General features: G+C 36.9%; 1 protein-coding gene across 1 annotated transcript in view; it reads left to right on the top strand.

Annotated features, from left to right (window-relative positions):
- Positions 1–26,628, top strand: part of LOC133521600 (ATP-binding cassette subfamily C member 4-like) — a 76,410-nt gene that overhangs the window by 47,130 nt on the left and 2,652 nt on the right. Inside the window, exons 10-21 of the mRNA XM_061856646.1 lie at positions 3,228–3,395; positions 8,909–9,049; positions 9,323–9,410; positions 10,974–11,106; positions 12,403–12,672; positions 15,165–15,354; positions 18,144–18,280; positions 21,784–21,924; positions 22,241–22,341; positions 23,285–23,442; positions 25,064–25,201; positions 25,754–25,876. Of these exons, the coding sequence (XP_061712630.1) occupies positions 3,228–3,395; positions 8,909–9,049; positions 9,323–9,410; positions 10,974–11,106; positions 12,403–12,672; positions 15,165–15,354; positions 18,144–18,280; positions 21,784–21,924; positions 22,241–22,341; positions 23,285–23,442; positions 25,064–25,201; positions 25,754–25,876 (1,788 nt within the window). The remainder of the gene's footprint in view (positions 1–3,227; positions 3,396–8,908; positions 9,050–9,322; positions 9,411–10,973; positions 11,107–12,402; positions 12,673–15,164; positions 15,355–18,143; positions 18,281–21,783; positions 21,925–22,240; positions 22,342–23,284; positions 23,443–25,063; positions 25,202–25,753; positions 25,877–26,628) is intronic.

Genomic DNA, 26,628 nt, shown 5'->3' on the forward strand with positions numbered 1-26,628 from the left:
CAAACTATTCTGTTAAGAAAAAAATGATATTAGATAATAGATACCCCACACTTATGGGTTTAATGAAAAAGGATTTTTTGAGTTTTAGTTCTAAGTATGAGGAACCCCCAAAATTTATTGTTTTTTTTTTCTATTTTTGTGTGAAAATCTTAATGCGGTTCATAGAATACATCCACTTACTAAGTTTGAACATCTAGCCACACTCAGCCATCCTTATGCTAAAAGGCGGTATCTCAAAAACGAAAGAACTGGATATGGAACGTTATGATTAAAATGTAAGGTACATGTTTGCATTAAATTTGCAATTGAGATACCGCTTTTTGGGTAAGCAGGGCACCACGGCTGAGGAATAGACGTCAAGCACAACCCAGAGATGGTATTATTATCAACATTACATTACTCATCTTTAGAGATACTATACCATGCCCTAAACCTTATAAGGAACCTACTTGCCAAATTTGAACTTTCTAGTCCCAGCGGTTTGGGCTGTGCGTTGATTTAAGTCAGTCAGTCAGGTCTTTCACGTTTATATATATAGATAGATAGAAGATATACAATGTGGACTTTGAATATTATGAGTGAATTATGATTAACAATAATGATGACCTGCGAAAATCGGAGCTTCAATTTATATTGGTTAATTTTATGTCTATTGAAAATATGACTAACAAAAATTATGATGAAAAACGTTATGGACTGAAAAAAATCGGAAATTAAAATTTACGGGAACTCATAGAGACACGTTTTTTCCAAGTCTTGAAGCTACACGAAATTAATAATTTATATGGCATTTCAAACTGTTTTGAGAAGTCGGTTTTTTTTTCTATTAAAGATTATCTCGTGTGCATTTGTTACGTTTTCTTTGCTCTTATCACTCTTATCAATCCATCCTAATACATGTCTATGTTATCATAAAATTACATTAATTCCGATGCGTCTTACACGTGTACTGCGAGGAATTACGATAAGCCTATAAAATCATTATCACAGTGTTTATCATTAGTATCATTACGACGAGCAATATTATTTGAATTCTATCTTACCATTATCACAGACACTAAAAGGTATAATGAACTGACATTGCATTTTAATCTTGTCATTTAATTATTGATCTAAAACATTATTTATTATTATAACCTTATTGTACAAGTTGCCTTTAGTCGCATCTGGGCAAGCGAGAGATGTGCACGTGCCGCTCACCGACGACCATCGAGTTCCAGATGCGGACTCCAAAGATAGCGTACTCTATTAATTATTTTTCACCACACCAACTGGTAAAGGCCGTCTTGATTGTTCAAAAACGAAAGTTGCATTTTATCCACATGTGGGGCAAAGTAATCAGATGCAAATTTTGAGTTATTTCCTTATGTTAGCTAGTAGAATTGGCTTTTAAATGATGATTTTGAATGATTATTTTTTTATTACGTTCATTTGGATTTGATTTCATTTGAATTTTCTGGTATTTCATAGTTAGTAGTTTCCTCGTGTTGGTGTGGTGAAAAATTTTGTGTTTCACTCGGAGGCAAAGTTTGTTTAACCCTCGTACATTGAAACCCTCGCAACGCTCAAGATTCCACTTCTCGAACCACTCGCTACGCTCGTGGTTCTATTTTGGAATCTTTCGCTTGCTCGGGTATCAATATTAGCACGAGAGGTTAAACAACAACTTTGCCCCCTTGTAAAACAAATAACTATTAATGAATACATAGGTACTATTATGTTATGTGACATTACTGACCTATAATCAATAATTTTATATTACCTATCTAATGAAGAATAGAATAGAATCAGGCGTTACTTTGCGTAAATCCATATTATTTTTATAATTATTACCTACATATCGTTTTGGAGTCGCATGTAAATTAGGCCCATACAATACACCATTTTTAGGGACGATTGAACTGGGTTTGGTTAACTTTATAACATTGTTGCCATAGCGTAATAACTAACTGTTGTATCTGTTTGTTAATGTAAAAACTTCTAACGTAATCAAACAATATAAAATCTTTATCTGACAAGAAAGTAAGATCGTCGATACATCCTACGAAGACATCTGACGCCAGCGACTACATGATTTCAACTAATGAGATTTCACTTATAAAACGATTACGCTTAAGAGGCTGTCAATACCTAAAGCGCGCACACTGTCTATTTGTATCGGAGTAAATGAGATAGCACTGTCGCATATTACTGGGCCTGGGCAAGGGAATAATAAGAAAATTATTTAAATAAAAAAAGTGGATTATTAGTGTAATATTTTACTCGTTAGCGGTTTAGATATAAATGTTTTGAAATTGTGATTTTAATTGCAGACCCACAAGTCAAAACATTAAAGACATAGAACCGTTTAATTGTGATTTTAAGACCAATCTTTGCAATTATTTTCTATCGAGCCGATTTCGTTCAATCATGTATCGAGTACGACCACGGTCTTTGAAATATAATTAATATTAACATATATTTTTCTTACTTTACTAAAACAAATAGTCTTTCTTAAAAAACTGTATAAGTAACATCAGTTTCAAGGACATTGGGTGTTGACAGCCCCTTAAGTGACGCCCAGAACACAACGCGTCCGTACTCGTAACGTTTTAACGATACGCTTAAGCGACACTTTCGCTTACGGTCCGTGTGCTGAGGGATAAAATAAGACAATACACAAACTTTAACTGCAAGCAAGCCTTATTACCATTGTGTTATTTGTGTCTCATCTCATCAAGAACAATGAAAACGGATCACTTTCGTAAAGTCCATCTACGATAACTCTGCACCAAATTAGCAAGCGACATAGTAACACCATATCAAATGTTTTTGAAAATATGACAAGTGTCGATACTAAGTCGGTGCACCGTATTGGCGTAAACGGACTCAACAAAGTGACACTCTTCTCGTTGACCTGAAGTAGACCTTTTACCAACATGTTTCCACCGCGTAGATACATAAAATAGTAAACTTATAGTTTTTTTATATTTTTACTAGATTCTGCCCACGACTTCGTCTGCGTGGAATGATGAACATGATTGAAAAAAAAATATCCTATATCCTTCCCCTGGCCTTAATTTATCTCTATACCAAATTTCATCTTAATCGGTTAAGCGGTATAAACGTGAAGAGGTAACAAACTGACAGACAGACAGAGTTATTTTCGCATTTATAATATCAGCAGGGATTTGTTATGCGATGGTGATGGTGAAAACAACAAATAAATAAATTTGTGTTTGACCCAGGCGGACATCTACCTGTTGGACGACCCGTTATCGGCGGTGGACACGCACGTGGGCAAGCACCTCGTTTCGGAGTGCGTGAACGGGCTGCTGCGGCACTCTACGCGCATACTCGTCACACACCAGCTACACCACCTCAAGACTGCTGACAAAATCATCATCCTGCGCAATGTAAGTCGGCTTACTCCCTTAAAATATACACAATATGCCTAGATATTCTGTCGGCTGTAGACATAGGTACTCTAGGTAAACAAGAAATAAACCAACGTTTAGTATACAACCATTTATGATGCACGATGCACGGATCCTGCTCTCTTCCTATTCGCTCTTGTAGTGCTCGGTGGCGGAAATATACAAGCGGGCATATTTGTTAAGCTCGCTCGTGGTTTGCGTGCCACGGCTAGTGCTGGAAATCATCGCGAGCATAAAGGGCGAAGGGTGTGTGCTATTTAGGCGGTTCAATAAGATTCCGCCGAATCCTACTCAGAAACAGAGGATGCAGCAGAAAAAGGTCGTGTCACCAAAATTACGTTTAGTATTTAAGATTATTATTATTGTTGAATGTTAGTCTTTAGGGGTCTTAGCTGAAAATAAATGCTATTTGATGTTTTTAAGCCTTAGTCTTTGGTTGACGCCGTATCTTACTAAATTGACACGTTCTATCTATATAAATGTTGGTGTGTTTTCATACAATTTAACCCTGTGAGAAGCGTATGGAGTTAACCCGAGACCGGATTCAGATGCCGAGATAGTGTTAGTTTGCATATGTGTCTATACATACTTTTACAATAAAGCCGAATAAAGCCCCAGGATTAGATGGCATAATCTCCGAGATACTCAAATCCCTCGGGGACCGAGGCAATGACACAATGCATAATAGTACATTGTAATCAAGGGTTGAAAGTGACCCATTTCACCTGTTATTCCCGCCTTTTCTATGATTTTGTTTCCAATTAAAAAGTGTAATGGGTTCTACTCTATAGACCTTGCAACAAACCGCAAACGATTTTTGATACAATCCCAATAAATTGGGTACGAATTCAGTGTATAAAATCCATTATTCAATCATTTTATTCATTCAATTGCTAGATTGTCTATGGTTTCAAACATTTTAATACCTATTTTTTAAGAGACAGAAAGAGATAGCAATAGGTGTCTGTACCACCATGAATGAGGGGAATAGTAAAACGATTTGAATAGTTATTTTCAAGAGACAGAAAGAGATAGCAATAGGTGTACCGCCTTAAATGAATGGAGGTCACACACACTGGGTCAATTTTATATAGATATAGCTTGCTCATCATAACTTAAAAAAATACTTACCACCCTAAGGTGGGAAAAGCTATTTTCAACCCGGCTATCTGCTCATGAAAATCACACTTTCCGAACAGGAGAGATGAAAAATATGCAACCACATATGGCACAACGGTGACTGGCCTGAAAGCTGGACCCAATTTGTGATCATCCCTCTTCAATCACTTTTTCGGTAAGATCAACATTTAAAAGATATTAAATGTTGATCTAGCACCGTTTATGAGTTATTTACGAAAATATAGTAAAATAGACCATACAATTTATTTTAAGTAACTTTCCCGCTTTAATATCTTTTTAAATATTGATCTCAGCGAAAAAGTGTACTGAATCTTTCTTGTAGGCAATTTTATATAGATTATTTGCGTTACAGAACATTTTTGCTATGGGCCACCGTTTACGAGTTATTTACAAAAAACTAAAAAAAAGGGACCTTTAAACTCGGACTCACGATCAGTAGATCTAAAACCAAAGTCATGAATCATGATACTCGTACTAGAACGCAAACGGAAGATGGAGCGCAGCGGAACACTTGACCTGGAGATCGTAGACAACTTCATCAACCTAACCTAACCTAACCAGGTCACGAAAAGGCCTATTTGTGTAGGGGAGAGCGGGGACAAAAGTAACGGTGGGTCGAAAGTAACAAAAGCTCTATAGGTTTAGCCAATAGTCAAAACATCGCTTTGCTGCGATCAGGTGATTCAGGTGGCGTCTCCCTCATTAGTATACAGGCAAAACGCGCGCCACTCGCCGTCAAGTTGTGTAAGAGGGTGCTACATGATTTTATGAATCAAACGTACGTTTTTTGACGTTTACTTATTTAACGTTTACGTAGAATTAAAAAGATTACATTAATCTGAATATTTGCATATTGATTCTTGATTAGATTGATTGCATAGTGTTTTCATTCGTTTTTCTGTAGGACATTGGATGTATAATGAGGTCACATGCTTCATGTGCCAATGGTGATTTAAATTATGAGTTCCATATTTGAGAGTGAAATGAAGTCTGATATGATACTGAATTATCTGATCTGAAAACTTCAATACAAGAACTTAATGTTCATTTTGTTTCCATAAAATATGTAATGTTTTAGCAGTTAAAATTAAAGTGTGTGTGTTTAATAAAGAGTTACATAATAAGTATTTCTTATTTATTTAATATGTCATATTATAATCATTATAAACCTCTTTGTCTTCATGTCTTGTTACTTTGTATCCACAACGTGCTACTTTCGGCCCGCCAACCGGGACTAAAGTAACAACAGACGATTTTTTTTATTCCCTCTGATACACACCATATATACTATTTAAGGAATAGTAAGGAAAATTAAAATACTAATTAACAGAATATGAAGTGAATTTATATAATTATGAATACATTATTTTCGTAAAAATAATAACGCATAGCCAGAAACTAAGGTAAAAACCCCAGAATCGTCGGTTAAGAGTGTCAACCTGCTAAATCTATTTCTGAAATTTATTTATTTTTAACTTTAATGTCTATAAAAATAGGTACAAATTTCACCGTTTACAAAAATGGATTCGGAAGATTTACTCTCTTAGCCAACGAAATGTTACGTTTGGTTCCCCGTTCTCCCCTAAATCCTACGTGTTTTAAGTATCACTTCATATCTTATCATATTACGCCATGATAAGTACACATAGCTGTCTTTGGGTCTTAAGGTTATCTGATTTATTTGACAAAATATTTATTTATTTATCTTCCGTACAAATATCGCATGGATTAAACCTAGCTTAACATCATAAGACGTATATCGTACGTAGGTAGAAATCGAATTTATTATTCGGTAACCTCCATACTTACGTATGTTTTTTTAACTATTTGACGTATTTTATTTACATAAGGGATATATATTATACAATTATAGGCGAGCAGCTATTTAGCTGATGAGCCCGTGTCACACAGTGTCGAGTATTATACAGTTCAAAGTTTGTAAAGTCGTATCACATCACTAAGTAACATCAGCCTTACTTATTGTTTAAAAGCCACTTGTCCAATCTGTCAATATACAGAGGATAACTATAACTAGCTTAAATCTAAAATAAAATGATCTTAAATATATTATCTGAGGGTTCTGTTATCGATTTCACGGCGGATTTTTGTAATAATAGATTGTATCATCCTATCTTAACTTTCGTGTTTCAATGAGGAATGAAGTTCTCTGATACCTAACCATTCAGACTAAGGGTCAGTTGCACTAAACCGGCTGTCACCGTTGAAGCGTTCGCTAAATTTTATTGTATGGGAAGTTTCATAGTTCACTGTTGAGTTACGTTGATCAGTCCGCTAATTGTGGTTGGTGCAACTGGCCCTATGTGTAGTAAGTAGGCACTGTATATTGAATATTATACTCTGTAGTATAAGAGTAGCAGGATATTGTTATTATTTATTATGAATAAAAGTGTGTATTTGTATAAAATATATAGGACTTAAGAGGAAAATAGACCACCGCTTTTCCATAGAACCGTAGTCCCCGTTTTCCGCTCTGGATATTACACCTAAAAAATAACATTACACATGGCCTTATGGATAATATTTTTACACAATTCTATGTGTATTAAATTACCCATAACCATGCCGATTCATTTTATTTTATGTTTTCATATTTTTAATTATTATAGAGCTAAGTAAATTAAGCCTGCAAGAATGAGATGGTAAAATATATTTTTACCATCGCTTCGCATCGGTTTTTTTTTTTGCTGAGGCAAGAACGGGAAAAAATCTAAGGGCTACGAATAGTGGGTCGTTGTATAACTGGTCCCGGCTCCCGTAACAAGATTTTCCACCCCAAATGGTAAAAATATCATCGCACGAGCAGCGACTTAAAAATCGAACACAATCTTACTCATATAGTATACATAATAATGAGTAATGATATGTGTGAAAAAAAAAAAGATAAACCCATAATCCGCTACAGCGGTGGTCACACAATGCACTAGGTACTCTACAAATAGAAAGAAGTCATCCCTCCTACTGTCCAGCAGTTTGTAGAACATGTTTCGGATAAACAGGCGAAAAATATCGTTATTACGCTATTGTCTGAGGGTTTTGTTATCGATTTCACGGCGGATTTTTGTAATAATAGATTGTATCATTCGTTGACATTTTAAGGTCATTAGATTCAAGAGAGACTTTTGATATTGACTTTACATTACTGCATATGTTTGAGAAAATATGTATTTTCAATATAAACAGGGACTGCACTGTAAATATTAATGTCCATGAAATTTAAACAAAACAAAGGCTGTTTTAAATAAATAAATATTAGGGGATATTTTACACAGATCAACCTAGCCCTAAACTAAGCAAACCTTGTATTATGGATACTAAGCGACGATATGTATATACATACTTATATACATAGAAAATACAAATAAATGCTCTTACCAGTATCCGAACCCAAGGCCATCGGCTTCTTAAGGAGGGGCACTACCCAGTAGGCCAGACCGGTTGTCATAAATGTACATATTCCTATTATGGGCTTCAATTCCAGGTGACTCGTGGATAAGAGACTCCCCTATTGTAATCGTACCAGTAATCGCTATCATAGCAACACCCTTATCATAAATATTTTACAGGAGTTGTACTGTTAATCTGTGTAGATGTCGACTGTTTATGTGTGTTAGGTATATATAATCTAGTACAGCCACTTTATCAGTAGAAAATAGCGGCAAAATGTAGGCATGAAGGGTTGGTCTCACAAAGAAAATTTAAATTTTGCGCTTTTTTCTACTGACAAGTTGGGTGTGTTAAGTATAGTGTGTCACTCTCACTCAACTGGTCTCTAGGCCGCAGTTATAAAACTATGAAATTATTTGTATAGTACATACCTACAAATGCTTATGACGTATACTTATTAATGTTATACTTAATAATCCACGTAAAAGCGGCGTTAGAGTGCTGAGTGCTTTCAGTACAAGTTTTAAGCCATATTATTTATACAGTGTGCTGTAGAGAAAAGAACGAATAGGGGCGTCAGTCTATAAAAAAAATCTATTAAATTCCAACCACTTTGTGTTTAATCGATCTTATTTTAGCTCTACATCAGATACAATTGAATAACAAAAACTATCGACGTTAACAATTGTCAAACCTCCCTTTACATCTAAACTATAACTTAACCTTTTGAACGCCACGGCTATCGCACGCGGCGCGTAATCGTGAACCTTGTCGGTACGCATGAAGGTTGATATTGGGCTGTAGCCGCGCGCGTCATATGACGTCTGTGGGGGTCAAAAGTAACTTCTCTACTGCTTAAATAAATCTCATCCCCAATCTCCCCAATTAAACTCGCTATGTGAAAGTAGATGTCAGTATAACATGGCTTTGCAATTATTGTTGATCAGGGCGAAGTGGAGATAGAGGGCAAATTCGAGGAAGTTTCCAAGTCGCCATTATTTGACGAGCTGGTCGAGGAGGACGAAGCGGTAGAGGAAGACGTCCCGGTCTCGGGTAGTCCCAGACTGCGCCAACGGACACGCACTATGGTATGTCGTACCACTATTGACATAGTTACTTGTCCATTAGTTAACCTTATTTCATCGCGCTATTAATGCTTATGTATTGTTGGTTAAGTACTATCAATCAGTATCTATTGTCGGTTATTACAAGCTTTTATTAATTTGGTTTCACCTATGCGGTGTCTAAAAGAAATGGAATCTAGCAAGTTTATTTCCTAGTGGCATAACTTCGTTAACACAAATGAGAAAAGAACTATAATGCTCGTTTTGTATTATTGAGTAATAAAATTATTTTTTCAGTCTCAAGTAAGCGCAATTAGTTCAACGGTAGACGCGAATCAGGAGGAAAACGAAGAACAACCAGAAACCGCCGAGTTGATGGAAAAAGGTGAGATTCAGTAACGGCGCAGATTGAGTATGTAACAAGCAATCGATGTTTAATTTCTGGATAAAGAGGCGATTTTTCACCTGTCAACCTGTAACGGTTATGAAGATAAAGACCACTGACAGACAGACGGACGGACAGAGTAAACTTAGTAATAGGTTTCCGATTGTCGCCCTTAGGGAACCCTAGAAAAAAATGCCTACTCAACTGTAAAAATAATATATTAACTATATAATTCAGATGAAATTAAAATATCCTATTAAGTTCCAATATTAATTTATTATTCAATTCAGTCTGTCAACATAATATCAATATTTATGGTAAACACAATTTAATTTTGATGATGTAATGTTGTAACTGAAAGTAGAAACAATATTTTATTATAACAATAATTATAAACTATTACTAAAAATAAGTATGAACTTTATAAATTAAAATTCATAAAATAAATAATTAAAACTATAACCACCTATCTTAGGTCCCCTGGATCTGCCCCCTGCGGAAGGGTGCCCATAAGGCTGGCCACATTCCCACGCTGAAGCTATGTCTATTCATTGGCCTAGGAATAAGCCAGCCCTAGGGGTCACCCATAGTGTCAATCAGCCTTTTATATAGGCCCTGAAAAAGTTTATGTGCGTCACGACTCCACAGCCTTATTTGACTGCTAATCAAGTTTGATTTCGAGATATTATCTCGTATATAAAACGTGATAGAATAAACAATGAACATATGTCAATAAGTCTATATGTCAATATTTATTATTATTGTTTAGATGGCACTTATTTGTACAATTATTGTACATGCTTTAACGTACTAGTTAAATCGCTTCCAAAATATTAATTTTGGACTTACTAATATAGCCTAACCAACCATCGTATTAACTCAACCGTTACAGCTGAGGCCTCTATAGGGATATAATACGAAATAAATCACCAGACAACTTACGGACCAATATTTGACATTTATAGTTAAATTGATCCTTATATGAAGCTGATACCTACTTTTTAAGTGATCGCCTTAGCCAGGTATACCTATATAAGGGTCAATACATAGCAGTCTGGTTCTTATGTCGTACCGACTTTAGAGTACCGCCAAGCGAGGAATTATTTATGTATATACCATTTTCTTTCGGAGGGTCAAATCGGAGCTTTTAAGGTCTTGTTGGTCCGTTGCCTTACAGGAAATTCTCGAACATGTAGTTCATATCCGGAAACCGAAACCAACATTTAGTATATTTCAACACGTAAGACTAATACCAGATCCCCAAACTACCGAGAGACAATGGCGCAGGAACGCATCGTTGCGTTGCGAAAAGTGCGAATTGCACCCAAAGTGGGCATTGCACGTACACATATATAGTATAGGGTGGCATATGAAAGCTGATTAAATATCCTATCTAGTCAAAATTGATAATACACAGTATACGGATATATATCAGTTTAACGACTCTTTACAGATAAATGAAAATGATGTCAAAAAAAAATCACCTACATTTGGGGGTAGGTATTACAATACTACGAGTATAAAAGACTTGTTTAATGATTTTTCCTCACTATTTGTTGCCAGGACGCGTAGCGAGCTCCGTGTACGCGCAGTACTTCCGAGCCGGCGCCGGCTGGGGCCTGTTGCTCTTGACCATCTTAGGCATCCTGCTTGCGCAGGTGGTCACGTCACTTAGCGACCTCTGGCTCACACACTGGTACGTAGTTGTGCTCGTTGCCTTATCGATTTGCGTATTGAGATACGCAAATCCAACGGTTTCCCTTAAGAACGCTCTTATCACTTTTAAAGCCGATTTTTTGTCTGATAATATTGTTTGGCATTAAAAATGAATAGTAAATGAATGTACTCACAAGGAAAGGTACCCAACTGTCCGGTTTATAGAGTAGTCTAAAATAACGGACACGTATTTTTTTTAGCTGCCCAAACTCAACCTATTGGGAGAAATTGTCCTCCAAAGTACTAAAAAGTTACTAAATCTTCTAACTCCTATAGAAAGTGATGCTCAAGCAACTTGCTAGTTAATGGCTGGTTTGAGTATATGTTTGAAAGCAGCAAAAAATAATGAGCACGTGTTTTGTTATATTGGCTAAAACTCATTTTTTCCTAAAAAAAAATCGACATTCGAAGTTTTATAATATCTTATCGCTAAAGTTACACATAAAGACGGGTGTTTTTTTGGAGGACAATTTCTCCCAATAGGTTGAGTTTGGGCAGCTAAAAAAAAAAATACGTGTCAGTTATTTTAAGCTACTCTATAACATATATAAATATAAACCAAATCGGAACCGGACAGTTGGGTACCTTTCCTTGTCAGATTGTTTTTATTTTACGTAAATATAATAGTTACTCGTCTTACAACAACGCTATATGCAGCATTTAAATATTCATTATATAAAAAACTGTTTTATGTAAATTAACTATGCTATTTAATTTCCTTACTTGACTATAGCCCCAAGTCCACGGAATTCAATAAAAACACCGTATAGATATGTGCGATATGCTTATTTCGATGCCTGTAGTATACACGAAATCATGATATTTTTTAATTCCAACGACTGTAGCGGTATGGGATTTATTACGATCATTATTTCCATAATTTCAAACTTGTCGCGGCGTGACGGTGCCAAAGTAGAAACAGTATATTTGTTACATATGAAAAGTTACTTGAATACTTCTCCTTGGGCTCGGCTATGATTACGGCATATCTGTTCCACTATATGACATATGAGTAACATTAGACTAGCAACTGGGTGTTGTCCGACGATTCTCCACCTACAGCTTCATACATTTCGCCCCTAAACATCGGAGCTACGCCCGAGATTTGAGAACATACATTCACATTGCGTAGGGACTAATCTAAGCTACAAAAGACGTCATAGTTGTTTAGTCAGACAGTATCTTTTACATAAGCGGGTCGAGCACGCGTTGCCTTCAGATGCAGCTGTTGCACCACATTATGTAAAATATAAATAATATAATGTTATCTTTTCAGGATGAACAACATCGAGGCTAATATTGTAGAAATGGAAAGGAACCAGAGCATTGCCTCCAATTCTTCAACCCTTGACCTTAACAACACTTCGGCCACCGCCGACTTTAGCAATGCTTCGGCCCCTGCCGACTTTAGCAATGTTTCGGCCCCTGCCGACTTTAACAATACTTCTGATACCCGCCAACTACCAATGACCATTGAAGAATCGACTTATTATATCTACATATGGGCTATTGGAATTCTCGGCTGCATAATACTTACTACCGGCAGGTAAATATCGAAACCTAAAATTTACGGCATGGGAACAAATAAAATGATTTTTTAAATTACATTTTTTGCTTCGTCTTTTAAGTAGTCACACTACTATATATAAATTATAAATGGAAATGGATCTCATACACTAAATAAAAAGTGACCTACCCCTCCAGTGGCTCCGGCCTCCGCCACACACCGGAGGGCTTTGTCGTTTTTTAGGGTTCCGTAGTCAACTAGGAATCCTTATAGTTTCGTCATGTCCGTCTGTCTGTCTGTCTGTCTGTCCGAGGCTTTGCTCCGTGGTCGTTAGTGCTAGAAAGCTGAAATTCGGCATGGATATGTAAATCAATAAAGCCGACAAAGTCGTACAATAAAATATAAATTTTTTTTGCTTCAACCCTACAGTGTGGGGTATCGTTGGAAAGGTCTTTCACTAACCTTTCACTTTCAAACTAATAGGGGTCTTCAACAAACATTTTTTGATAAAGTGAATATATTCGGAGATAATCGCTCCGAAAGAGAAAAAAAATGTGTCCCCCCAAGAAAGAAAGAAAATAATAATGGGACCTCACTTCATTGATCATTTGTCGCCCTAGAAATAAGTTATACCAATCGATACTTCACTGTATCAACCTTGTCTTTTGAATTTTAGGGTTCCGTACCCAAAGGACCAAACGGGACCCTATTACTGAGACTCCGCTGTCCGTCCGTCTGTCACCAGGCTGTATCTCATGAACCGTGATAGTTAGCTAGTTGAAATTTCTACAGATTATGTATTTCTGTTGCCGCTATAACAACAAATACTAAAAACAGAATAAAATAAATATTTCTTTCCAATCTCGAGGTTCTCATCCAATCACCGAAGTTAAGCAACGTCGGGCGGGGTCAGTACTTGGATGGGTGACCGTTTTTATAGATAATGATACGGAACCCTTCCTGTGCGAGTCCGACTCGCACATGGCCGGTTTTTGTTAAGAGCTGCAGGATGAATGTTATCGAGTCACAAATTTCAAGTTTGCTATGAGTTTATTACAGTGCAAAATAATGTTAATTTCTCATTAGTACATAGATAAAATGCGGAAATATCTTCAAATAGTTATGCCTTCATAATCGAATATTGGTTAGTTATGTAGTGAAAAGTAGGAGACGGACGTTATGACGAGAAATGTCTGCTCGTGACTGTTTAGACTAAACACCGCAAATATTTATTTACTGCGTCTCCTGAATCTACCCCGGTGTGCAATTCGCAAACCAATTTGATTAAGTCGTCAGTTCCTATGACGTGTTCGCATATAAATATTTGCGTACTACATTTGATAACGAGATACCTACTCCAACTGTAGTTGAGCTGAAACCATAATGGAATAGGTATTGTAACAAATACTACGGCCATGTTTGGGCGTTATCTTTGAAAGGTGCGATGATTGCTCTTAAAATAGGCTACTTGAAGTAAATAGCTGATTTTTCACGTGTAACTCGTAGGAATCGTCGGTAATCTTTTTAATGGCAATGTATGTAAAGTAAAACACAATTAATAGATATTTAAATTAGAGTAAAATAGTAAGTTCACAATTCTTGCCACTCGCTCGGTAACCTCCAACTAAATAGTACATTATTGCAGAGGCCGGGAAAGGGCAATTCGTGGATGAGTTTCGGTTTCGACAGCGGAGTCCGACAAAGAAGACGAATCCACGAATTGCTGTTCCTGCCGAGGCATATATAGTGCTTTTCTCCAAACATGCCAGGAAATCAGGTAAAATAATCATAATTTAAGCATCAACCAGCACTCAAATCGAACTTTCACATCAAAAACGTCATAAACAATTTCCCTCTTTACTTAACTAAAAAAAGTTAAAGGCATAACTATTCAGTCATTCAGTAACATTCAAATATTCGCTCATTCAATATAATTGTGCAATATAAGCTGTATTTGCACGCATGCTTCGAGCAACACAGGGAAGGGAGACAGAATTCATACTACGAGTATTTCCCCTCTGCCAAAGCAAAGTAAAAAAGAATACAGTAATAACTTCCCGTCCGCTAAAACACGACAATAATGGTTTAAATTTTTTTAATTTGTGTTTGACCGTAACGAAGAACTTCCCATACTATTTTAGCTACAATAAGGTGAACATTTCCGAGCATATTGGAGAAAAATATTTTATCAACGTTAAGCAAAGATCCATTCACAGCTTAGATAACGAAAGCATTTTGTTAGGCAGTAGGTATACATACAGAAAACTATACTCATCCCTTTACTAGCGTAAGACAAAGACAGTATGATTCCGTGAGTTTGAATACCGTGCCATCAATAAAAATAAACTCGTTATTTTGGGCCATATCAAATGAGGGCGCTTTGCAGTGCCTTGTTGTTATAATGGAGGTAGACGGTAAAATGATGGTAAAAGTAAGGCATATTAATTAAGAGATCTATTTAGGTGCGCTCATTTATGATATTCAAAGAACTATCTAAGAAGCTTAAGTGACATTAATACGTTTTGTCGTAGATCGATATTGTTCCTGTGGGTGTGTATGAGGAGCTCGATCAGGCTGCACAACCAGATTTTCAGCAACATCCTGGCGGCCACCATGCGGTTTTTCGACACCAACCCCTCAGGGCGCATCCTCAACCGGTTCTCCAAGGACATGGGCGTCGTCGACGAGATTTTGCCGAGGATGTACCTGGACAGCATCCAGGTAAGACCAGACTGACATTTGCAAGTATCAAGACGAAACAGGTGTAGTAGATGATAAGACGCCGTAGGTTCAGAGAGCGGATTTTTTGTACAAGTACCAATTTTATAAATCATAATACTATAGTAAGTATATGTAAGTTTATTCTATAGTAAGTACCTGAGTTGTCAAACGTTAGCGCTCGTGCCGCTCGTGTCAAAAAACACCTACCAGCCTAGTAAAAAGGTTTTTAGTTAATATTTACGAGATACAGAAGTGTAGTCAGATAATCCGAATTGTAGTATAAAGGATACAAATACAAATGCAAGTAATTAATTGAAAAAAGTTTTATACGGTGGTTGCTCTTAAAGACTAAGAATAGTTATTAGAGAAAAGTAGTTTACAAATGCCTAAACTAGGATTTCCTGTGTTTCAGGCAAAAAAAGAACAATATTAATTTGTATAATATATTTGACTTGGTACATACTAGTTGTGTATTCTGTAGCATTAGTTTATGAGACTGCTAGTTTAACAGTCCAGACGCGGTTTATTTATTTAGTATAAATTTTATTTTAACACTTGGAGAGACTTTACACCTCCAAATTTTATTAGTATTAGTACTCTGACATTGGGGACCTTTTACATCTCCAGATTTAATGTGTTTTTAACCATAGAGACTATACATCTCTATTGTATTGTAGTAATTATTTATTTTAAGATTATTATAATGTAATGTTTACCCAGGTATTGGCTGTTGTATTTATAAATGTTGTTATGTATTTTTCATGTCACTATATGATGTTAGTATAAATGTTGTATTGACTTGTAAAAGAGCCCTTGAGGCCTACTTGCAGAATAATTTTTTGAATTTTGAATTGTTTTAAATAAATAGCCGGGGCCGCACAGAACGAACATGCGTGATTTTTTTTTATTATCCACACCAATTTCCTCACGCACAAAGCGCGCCGCCTCGGCCGGGGCACGTCTACACTGTCCGGTTTGTGCGTGAGGAAATTGCCTCGCGCGTATGCTCGCTCTGGATGGACCCGGCTATTCGGATGAATGTTATCGTTACATTACGTAAGAAATGCATTTCCGTTATTAAGTTATCATTTAATTGCTTAAAATAAAAAGCACAAAAAGTGCTCGCGAAAAGCTAATGAGCGAAACGCTACGCCATTGGTCGAAATGTCACTCGTTAGACAGATTTGCGCGTTTGCGCGTTTTCCCTGAGAGAAAATTTCATCGAAATCGTTAGAGCCGTTTCCGAGATCCCCGAAATATTTATATAAATATTCAAGAATTGCTCGTTTAAAGGTATAAGATAATGTCGGGTAGGTTTACATACACACATAAGTAACAAACGTCAGATGCATCCAACTAGTGACGTCATCGGGTTCTTTTTGGGACTTTATCGCTAAGTTAAAAAAGGTCGTAATACTTTATGCTCTAGAGCATAGTAAGCAATTGTATGCCGCTTACACGCGACTTAAATGTCATTTTTACGAGCACGAGAAGTGAAAAATAGCATATTATGAGGATGACTCACGTTAGAATTGCCCGGGTCCGGGAGGAGGCATCCGACACCGTTTTCTATAGAAAACATCACGTGATCACCGGTCACCTATTATAGAAAATAAAGTGTCGGTTGCCTCGCCCGGACCGCGGGCCGTTCTAGCGTGAGTTATCCTTAATCCTGAAAATTGGATTACGTGGGTTTTTTAAAGAATGTACATGCAACTGTTAAATTGTCGCAATAATGTGGTATGTTTTATTTAATCTGAATGCCTTTAACGTTGTTAGCAAATTTACTTTGCGGCTATTTGATGTTTGTACAAGCGATCGCAGAAGATAATCTTTCGTACGTACATATTTATGGTTCAGTGCCCAAAGAGTACCAAATGGAACTCTGATGGCTGTTACGGGTTATTTCCATTAGTTACCAAGTTATAACAACTAAGAAAAATACCCACTAGTTACGTAGCTGCTACTAAAATATTGTAATGTTCAATACCAATAAAAAGACCTAGATAAATAAGAAGTAGGAATATTTTCGTCAATAGGCGATTCGGTAAATAGTGGGTATGTAAAAATAGCTTTTTACCTTTTCTAATAATTTGTTAAACCAAATAGTGAACATCATATGTATTTGTAATTTTTGACCAATTACTGATCTGAATAATTACTGAAACTTCAACTCTGATATCGCGCATGTCGAGATTGCCATTTCTTCATGAGTGAGTTTGCAACATTTAATGTTGATAACGTTGGTGTGTAAGGCCAGAAGATGTGTATATCTAATGTAGATAAGATATAATATGATCTCGAAATGTTGAAAAATCTCAAGATTGAGCGCATGTGATAAGATTTTAATAAGTCAGCTCTATCGATCTGAGATTTATATGATTTATGATTTAGAGTTTTTGTAACAAGTTTGCACTAAAGTGGGTTGACAAATTGGGGTAATAGAACTGTAATTTTAGTACTTATCAGGAACGTAAAATAAGAGGTTAGGTACTGCTATTGTTTAAGTAATCACGATTTGGCAAATCCAATGAAATTATTATACGCAGGTCCCTACATCACCTACAAACCTACATGATACCTACATACATACGTTAACTATACATTTTAATTGTCTTCTGATATGCAAAACCGTTTAAAGAATAGAATAGAGAGCGTTTATTCGTGGCAAAATAAAAGAAGAAAACAACACGTAACATAACATACTTATAAGCCACGAAATGGTCCCGACTCAGCATGGGTTTAGGGTAGTAATGAGATTTCTAACACTAGTCCATGTCTCCTGCCAGGTAATGATGGTGATGACTGGAATTCTGGTGATGGTGGCGATTGTGAGCCCGCTCATGTTGTTGACGACGCTCGTGTGCGGCGTGCTTATGTGGATCTGGACCGTCATCTACCTCAGCACGGCACAAGCTATTAAAAGGTACGCTCTGCTCAAGCCAGTGATGATAACGAGATGTATCTAGATCAAGGTGGCGATCCTAGACGCTTGTGTAAGACGTGATCACGTTTCGTGGTTCCCTAATTGTATAGCTTGACCTCGTATGATAGCTCGCCTTGCTGGGACGCTTCGGGCTTTGATGTTATAATGACAAACTATTAAGGAACCTTTCGAATCCCCAGATATCAATTTTAGTAATGAATAGAGAAAACATGAAGATTTTAGAGGTGGCGTCAGTTTGTTCCAAGTTTGACTACAGAGTTAAACGACCTTTCAGATCCTCAGTTATCAGTTTTGTCATGATAAGATCAATTAATTCAAATACGATGAAAATGAAAGTGGGCGAACTTAAACCATTATTGACCCTCGCTTTGTATTACGTCCGTCCGCACACCCTCAGGTCTCTAGCTTTAAAAATATTTATACCTATGTATGTCGATCAGTATAAGTAGAAGCCTATTAGCAGAGATAATTGATTGTAATAGAGATGTAAAATCTAAGAAAATTTAAAACCGGCCAAGAGCATGTCGGGCCATGCTCAGAGTAGGGTTCCGTAGTTACTCTTTCGTCACAATAAGCTAAACTGGAGCTTAAAGTATAATAGATTGTTAACCAAGGGATGAAACGGTACCTTTCACCTGAGGTAAACAAATAGGCAGCATAATCAGTACCTAATTATAGTAACACACTTACTTGCAATCGGAGACTTTGCATGTCTAAAGATAAATATCCCATAGCGAAATATATAGCTAGATGAATAAAACATATATTTTAGCAACTGCAGTAATTTTAAAATGATTTTGTTCATTAAAGGATGAAAAAGTAAAGTATAACAATAAGTCCAAGAGATAATGCATCGTACATGAGTGCAATAAACGAATATGAATATAAAATTTGCTGGATTGCCTCATGATTGCCTCTTACTTTTTAATTTTTAACCGACTTCAAGATTTCAAAAGAGGAGGTTATCAATTCGGTTGTTTTTTTTTTTTAATGTTTGTTACTCCATAACTCCGTCATTTCTGAACCGATTTTTGTTTGAATTTATATATATACAGATTGGTCCCGTTTTTGTCAAAACTCAGTTCTGATGATGGAATCCATGAGGAATCGAGGGAACTCTTCAAATGTGAAAGGCATACATATAGTGATTTTTGTATTTTCTGTAACAAATCAAGCATTTACATTAAAAAAAGTGACATTTGATGAAGTGGAACTGCTGATGATGATCAGAATGGACCTCTTCTTCTTTCTTTCTTTCTTTCTTTGTCTAGAATTAGAAATCTTTGTACTAGATTGTTATTTAGTTATAAGACTGCTGCGCCCTTGCAGGGTACATATTATGTAATTTTTGTGTACTTAATATGATTGCAATAAATGCTTTGTCTTGTCTTGTCTTGTCTTCAACGACGCATAGTACACGTTTGGCGATTTCTCCTCTTCGCTGTGTTTGTTAAGTAAAAAAAATTTTCAAAACAATTTTTTGTCAAGTTCGAGTTCTGACGATGGGGTCCATGAGGAATCGAGGGAACTCTTCAAATATGAAAGGCATACATATAGTAATTTTTGAGTTTTCTTTGACAAATCAAGCATTTACATTTAAAAAAGTGACATTTGATGAAGTGGAACTGCTGATGATGATCAAGATGGAACTCTTCAACGACGCATAGTACACGTTTGGCGATTTCTCCTCTTCGCTGTGTTTGTTAAGTAAATTAGATTTTCAAGACAAATTTTTGTCGGTTTGAGTCCTGACGATGGGGTCCATGAGGAATCGAGTGAACTCTTCAAATATGAAAGGCATACATATAGTGATTTTTGTATTTTCTTTAACAAATCAAGCATTTACATTTTAAAAAGTGACATTTGATGAAGTGGAACTGCTGATGATGATCAGAATGGTACTCTTCAATGACGCATAGTACCTACACGTTTAGCGATTTGTCCTCTTCGCTGTGTTTGTTAAGCAAATTAGATTTTCAAGACAAATTTTTGTCAAGTTCGAGTTCTGACGATGGGGTCCATGAGGACTCGAGGGAACTCCTCAAATGTTAAAGGCATATATGTATATATATATATAGTCATCTTAGTATTTTCATTAACAAATCAAGTATTTACATTTGTAGAAGTGACATTTGATGAAGTGGAACTGCTGATGATGAACAGAACGGAACTCTTCAATGAGGCATAGTTCACGTTTGGCAATTTGTTCTCTTCTCAAGCAGTTAGGTTTTCAAGTTACATTTTTATATTTCTATCCTATTTAGGTTTTTTAATAATTATCTGGTGCTTTATTTCATGCATGGTTTGAAATAATTTATCTTAAATACAGTCGAATACCCTATTGCGGGTAGGTATCTTACCAGTCAACCATAGGGTAAATCTGAAATGTGTCAAGGTGGGTGCAGTGGCAAAAAAAACATGTTACCTCCTTTTCTACATAATTAGGCGTAGGACGCTGTCTTTTTAATTTCATTGTATGAAATCTCAAATCAACAATAATCGTTCTTTCACCGGTCTCCCTCAATGAAGTCGGTTTTTTTTCTTAAAAATTATTACTCTTTCGTTCTAAAATTGCCAACAGTCAACGGCTTTACTCATACAGCCAATGAAACTGTTTTAGACAAATAAAATATTAAGTAAAAATAGAATGAGTAAAATGAGCAATTTTTATCTTAAATTTTGGCTTAATTACATGAATAATGCAAAATAACTAAAAACCCATTTACTGTCGTAATAACGTTTAACTATGGATGTACCTATTTTTACTGTAAAGGGGAATCTTTTTGCGATAATTCAAAAACAGCTAAGCTGATCATATCTGCTATAGTTTTCATTTAATGTTTTTCTTAAGCTCTACTTCCACGATTTTTTCATATTTTTTGGACCTATGGTCCAAAAGTTAGAGAAGGGGGAAGACATTTTTTTTTCTTTCGGAGCGATTATCTCCGAATATATTCACTTCATCCAAAAATGTTTGTTAAAGACCCCTATTAGTTTTGAAAGACCTTTCCAACGATACAGTCTAGGGTATCAGTATAGGGTTGAAGCAAAAAAAAAACACCCCCACTACGTGTAGAGGTACCTTAATTTTTCTTTATTGATTTCTATATCCATGCCAAAGTTCAGCTTTCTAGCACTAACGACCACGGAGCAAAGCCTCGGACAGACAGACAGACTGACAGACAGACAGACGGACATGGCGAAACTATAAGGGTTCCTAGTTGACTACGGAACCCTAATAACGTGCCCCTTAGTTTGACATCTAACGGTAACTCTGATTGTCAAAATGGAGCTGTACAGCGCCATCTCGTTTACCTGTTAAATTCGAAAGCATGATCGAATGTATCTTTGCTATTGCTATATCTATCCGAGGCGAATACAACTTTTAATAAATAAAGCTGCCGAAGATAAAGAACGCCGGATGCCGACCGAAAAAATTGAAACATTAATCATTATGGAGTGGTGATAATGGTATTTTTCAGAGTGGAAGGAGTGACGCGCAGCCCGGTGTTCTCGCACGTGTCGGCCAGCATGGCAGGGCTGACGACGGTGCGCGCGTGCGGCGCGCAAGTCATGCTGCAGCGCCACTTCGACGACAAGCAGGACGTGCACACCGCCGCCTGGTCAGTGTCTCTACACGCATACTATAGTCTATCAGCCAATGTAGGCAAAGTAGACGGAGTGACGCCAGCCCGGCGTCATATATTCTTTGTGTAAATTACCATGTTAGGTTGGAATCAGCTGCGTACTTCAGGAAAGGATGCGCTTTGATTTTTTTGAAAGCCTAAACTATTGACGTCAACTCAGTATTTAATAATAATTGTTCCTCTGTATACTTTATTATATTAAGCTTTTATTAAACATAAGAGTTGATTGATAGTAACAAGACATTGCAATGTAGGTAATAAAACATACTCTGATTATTCATATCCATTACAGGTATTTGACGTTAGTCACAAACACAGCGTTTTCGATTTGGCTGTCCCTCATCTCTGCGAGCTACGTGGTGGTAGTCGCTTATACGTTCCTGTTCCTGAGTAGTGAGTATTAAGACCTAAAATTTCCGAAATCTATAAGAATACCTATTTTTACCCCAACGTCTATTGTACTGTACGCCTTTGTAAGGCAGGGTATGGAGAACATTTTTTTATCATGTCACGAATTCATAGAAACCACGTAGTGTAAATGAGTTTTATTTTAAAAATACTGCCGTTAATAATTTAATATGTTTGTTTATGTTTAATAGCAGTATAAAATATTTTTACATAATTTTCGAACGTGGCTGAATGCCGAATAGGTCTGTGCCTTCGATGCCTAACCTGTCAAAGAATGACAATATGGCGGACGAATGTTTGCAATATCACCGTATTTGAGAATTATTTCGCTTAAAATTTAGTTTTTTCTTCGCAAGTGTGATGAAAAACATTGTGTGTAACTCCGGGGGTAAGAATATTGCAACCTCGGGTCTTTAATTACCACCATCGCTTCCAAAATTTCACATAATACCCCCCTCGTTGCATAATGTACCATTAAATTTATCGCCTCACAACCAAGTAAATAGTTAGTTTTCAAGTGGTTCTGGACGTGGTCCCCATCCTTGAGATGAAAATTTAGGTTTGTGCGGAGCAGCCAAGGTGCTCATAAATATCAGAACACGCCTCTATTGTCAAGGTTCTAGGGTAATTGTTCAGATATTTTTGAGAACCTCGGCCGATATATCTGATGGGGACTGTACGATCAAGCTGGTCTGGTGATGGTGACCGATGGTGACAGAGGTGGAAACAAGACAACCTCTCTTATTTCCAATCCAATTCCAAAACCAAATGACCTGAACCTCACTTCAACCCATGTCATCGTGAACCTTATCGGAATACACAAAGGTTGATATTGGGCTTTATCCGCGCACGACTGTATACGTCTTTGCCTGTTAAATGGTTAAACCCTCTGAAATATAAATGTACTAAGTCTTCTGTCATGTTTAAGACTCGGGAGAGACGAAAGCAGGCGACGTCGGGCTCGCGATCAGCCAGGGCCTAATCTTAGTGAACATGGTGCAGTACGGCGTGAAGCAGATCACGGAGGTGATATCGCAGATGACGAGCGTGGAGCGCGTCACCCAGTACACAACTCTACCGCAAGAGGTAAATACATTCGTCACATCACGTGAGGCGTTTTGGATGGTTTGTTAAGGCTCCAAACACTATGTCGCCGGGCATGCGGCCAACGAGCCCGGTGGCATTCCGGGTGGGTATTTTAGCCGCCGGGCTTGCATGGTCTGCCAGGCGTAATTATGCCGGCGGCATACCCGCGCGGCAAAAACCCGCCTACCGTGCAACCAGCATAGTGTGTAGGAGCCTTAACTGTATTGTCTTACAGTACAGTTGGTCCCTTAAAAATACATTTGATCCTTACAAGAACCAGGCTCGAATGTGGCTTGCGAACAGGATAAAAATAAAAACAAGCTCCCTTATTTGTCATATCATATCTAAAATTTTAACTTAAAAACACATGTGCAGACGCATTGCAATAAATGAAAAAAAGCGGCCAAGTGCGAGTCGGACTCGCCCATGAAGGGTTCCGTACCATTTATGACGTATTAAAAAAATTACTTACCAGATCTGGTTCAAACCAATTTTCGGTGGAAGTTTGCATGGTAATGTATATCATATATATTTTTTTTTTTTTCATTCTGTTATTTTAGAAGTTACAAGGGGGGGGGGACACACACTTTTTTTCACTTTGGAAGTGTCTCTCGCGCAAACTATTCAGTTTAGAAAAAAATGATATTAGAAACCTAAATATCATTTTTGAAGACCTATCCATAGATACCCCACACGTATGGGTTTGATGAAAAAAGATACATCTACTTACCAAGTTTGAACAGTATAGCTCTAATAGTTTCGGAAAAAAGTGGCTGTGACATAATCGGACAGACAGACGGACATGACGAATCTATAAGGGTTCCGTTTTTTGCCATTTGGCTATGGAACCCTAAAAATGAAAAATGAAAAAATTAAAATGTTTATTTGGGTAACAAATAAATTAGAATTATAATATAATGGCTGGAGTTTCCTCGTAGATGAATATATACATCTGTGTCAGGAAACCCCGGAAATAATAAATGTAATAATGATTCTAATTATAGGACACAGCCGTATACACGTATGGGTCTGATGAAAAAAATTTTTTTTTTAATTTTTATGACGTATTAAAAAAAAACTACTTACTAGATCTCGTTCAAACCAATTTTCGGTGGAAGTTTGCATGGCAATGTATATAATATATTTTTTTAAGATTTTTCTTTCTGTTATTTTAGAAGTTACGGGGGGGGGGGGGGGGACACACATTTTTCCACTTTGGAAGTGTCTCTCGCGAAAACTATTCAGTTTAGAAAAAAATGATATTAGAAACCTCAATATCATTTTTAAAGACCTATCCATAGATACCCCACACGTATGGGTTTGATGAAAAAAGATACATCTACTTACCAAGTTTGAACAGTATAGCTCTAATAGTTTCGGAAAAAAGTGGCTGTGACATAATCGGACAGACAGACGGACATGACGAATCTATAAGGGTTCCGTTTTTTGCCATTTGGCTATGGAACCCTAAAAATGAAAAATGAAAAAATTAAAATGTTTATTTGGGTAACAAATAAATTAGAATTATAATATAATGGCTGGAGTTTCCTCGTAGATGAATATATACATCTGTGTCAGGAAACCCCGGAAATAATAAATGTAATAATGATTCTAATTATAGGACACAGCCGGGCCCTCGCCTCCGTCGGGCTGGCCGCAGCGCGCCAGGCTCGTCTTCAAGGACCTGTACCTGCGCTATGACAAGGAAGCAGAGCCCGTGCTCAAAAACCTCAACATCACTATTGAGAGCGGCTGGAAGGTACATATCTTAACCCTTGACCGCTAACAGTTATAATTTAATTCTAAAAAACTTAAAGGTCGTATCTTCGCTGGCAAATTTAGATCCTAGGAACTCCAGGGGTTAATTAAACGGAACCATAAGCTGAAACGGTGTATTCTCGTCATTGAGGCAACCCACGTGACTGAAGCGAGGATACATGAGCTATTCCCACCCTGCTAAAAATATTGGGGATTACTACAATGCATTAAAAGTACTCCTAAATATCTAATACATGATATATTGACAGTAATATTGTTTCTAAGAGTATCATATACTCATTAAATAAACGTTATAAAACACATGGGAGGTTGAAACGGGGACAAAAATGAGTAGTTTCATTTCCATCTATGACTATGAAAACACAGTGAATACACTGTAGACGGCTTAAAATGATGCATACGATTTACTATTAAGTAGGAAGGTAAAATATTGTTTATATATTTCCATTTGCAATACAAGATACAAACCTCACAACTTTTGTCACAAAATTATTTTTTTGCGAATGTTTGTTGTAAAATGTGTTGTTCCTAGGTGGGCGTGGTGGGACGCACGGGCGCCGGCAAGTCCTCGCTGATCGCGGCGCTGTTCCGCCTGGCGCCCATCGACGGCAATGTTTACATCGACGACGTCGAAACTGGCTCCATTGCTCTCAAGGTGACTATTTTAAATACAATGTTAAGCAGTATGTTACGGTTTCGCACCTTATCCTATTGTAAATTGTAGTTAGGAAAATAACATGTATCATATGCTTATTGTCAACGACTTTACCGTCCTGGCGACCGGCTTTTGAAAGTTTAGTTAGTTTGAATTTAACAGTATCAAGTTGACAAAAATCACAACTTGATTGAGGCCTATGTACTACATGTAGGACGCCAATCGTCAGGAGGCTATAGACATAGACAACCGAGTATGTCCAAGAAGACAAATCAGACACTTCTTTTTAGGGTTCCGTAGTCAACTAGGAACCCTTATAGTTTCGCCATGTCCGTCTGTCTGTCTGTCTGTCCGAGGCTTTGCTCCGTGGTCGTTAGTGCTAAGAAGCTGAAATTTGGCATGGATATATAAATAAATAAAGCCGACAAAGTCGTACAATAAAATCTAAAATTTTTTTTTTATGGTACCTCCCCTACACGTAAAGTGGGGGTCAACTTTTTTTTTTGCTTCAACCCTACAGTGTGGGATATCGTTGGAAAGGTCTTTCAAAACTAATAGGGGTCTTCAACAAACATTTTTTGATAAAGTGAATATTTTCGGAGATAATCGCTACGAAAGAAAAAAAAATGTGTCGTCCCCCCCTCTAACTTTTGAACCATAGGTCCAAAAAATATGAAAAAAATCGTGGAAGTAGAGCTTAAGAAAGACATTAAATGAAAACTATAGCGGATATTATCAGTTTAGCTGTTTTT

Source organism: Cydia pomonella, chromosome 1 (assembly GCF_033807575.1).
Source record: "Cydia pomonella isolate Wapato2018A chromosome 1, ilCydPomo1, whole genome shotgun sequence".
In the NCBI taxonomy this organism is placed as follows: domain Eukaryota; kingdom Metazoa; phylum Arthropoda; class Insecta; order Lepidoptera; family Tortricidae; genus Cydia; species Cydia pomonella.